Raw genomic sequence first — 1,350 nt, 5'->3', positions numbered from 1 at the left:
CACTCATCATCATAGCGGGTTGGCTCTTTTTAATAAGATACTCTGCTGCTTGCAACATATTGAGCAGCTCTGATGGTGTAACAATCATCTTATTCATATTGTAATTCAAAATAAATTGATTATAAGAATCTGGTAAAGATGAAAGGATCGCATCAATTTTAGTTTCACCATCAATATCTTCACCCAAAGTTTCTAGTATGTTAATGAAAGATATCATTTTCAGAACATGTTCTCGTACTGGAGTACCTTCCACCATTTTTGTGGACATCAAACCTTTCATGGCAATTTGGTGTGAACTTCTGCTTTGTTATCCAAACATTTCTTTCAAATTAACCATCATGTCTTTTGTAGTAGGACCACCCTCATGCTGCTTTTGCAACACATTGGTCATTGAGGCCAATATGTAGCATTTTGCAACATTATCTGCCTCAAGCCACTTCCTAGTGGCTTCATGTTGTTCATTAGTGGCATCTGCCCCAAGAAGGACAGGTGGATCAGTGGTTAAGACATGGTTCAGTTTTTTAGCAGTGAGGACAATTGTTAAATTTCTCTTCCAGTCCATATAGTTTGGTCTAATCAAACGATTATCATCAAGAATTTTGGACAAAGGATTAAAGTTGGTCATTTTTTACATATGTTAAAAATTAAAACATGTGTCAGAAGAATATAAGTATTGCATTGTATATAAATCCATAGAATGCAGGATTTTGAATCTACTATGGTAATGCTTACTAGAATTTTTATTCAAACAATTTATAACCCCACAAATATAACACTTATATTTAAAACATTCATAGCGAGCATTGGGAAACCAATCCTGTATGTACAAATATTTCTTTTGAAATAAGTGAACATACCTTGAATAGGTGGGTAATTACTACCCATCATACTATCATCTCATGTTACGATTTTTCTTTTTCTTTTAGAAAAATTAAATTTATTTATGACTCACAATTTTTCTTTTGGCCTCCAAATCAACTCATATGACACTTTTTGGTTACCATATAGTATTTGTGTAAGTGTAAACCACTGTTTAGATACATAGCATGAACATATAAGATTATGCCTTCATTTTAGCCGACACTCCCACTAGTCACACTTATACTTTTCACAAAATAAATAAAACAAACTAATTAATTAAAACTCAACCGACCCTTTTGGTATCATTTGAATCTCAATTAATCAAAAATTTTATTTACCAACAATGGAGGGCCGTAGGCATTATTTTTCTTAAAATAATCCTATTTAACACTTAATTATTAAAATGGGGTACCAATAACATCTCCCCATAAATTAGCAATTTAATTTTCATGTGTATCATAAGTAACATGAAACCCACAATATATATAT

At 31.9% G+C, this 1,350-nt stretch overlaps 1 protein-coding gene across 1 annotated transcript; it reads right to left on the bottom strand.

Moving 5' to 3' along the window:
* Positions 1 to 307: 307 nt before the first annotated feature.
* Positions 308 to 625, bottom strand: LOC114295911 (uncharacterized). The gene has a single exon (XM_028240212.1). It carries the CDS (start codon positions 623 to 625, stop codon positions 308 to 310), a length of 318 nt encoding a protein of 105 aa, XP_028096013.1.
* Between the last annotated feature and the right edge of the window lie 725 nt (positions 626 to 1,350).

This window comes from Camellia sinensis, chromosome 11, assembly GCF_055761805.1.
Source record: "Camellia sinensis isolate YWXY chromosome 11, ASM5576180v1, whole genome shotgun sequence".
NCBI classification, from domain to species: Eukaryota; Viridiplantae; Streptophyta; class Magnoliopsida; order Ericales; family Theaceae; genus Camellia; species Camellia sinensis.
This window is presented reverse-complemented; position numbering and strand designations above follow the sequence as displayed.

Excerpts from the sequence above, each read along its gene's own strand:
- LOC114295911 (XM_028240212.1), bottom strand. The coding sequence starts at position 625 with ATGACCAACTTTAATCCTTTGTCCAAAATTCTTGATGATAATCGTTTG.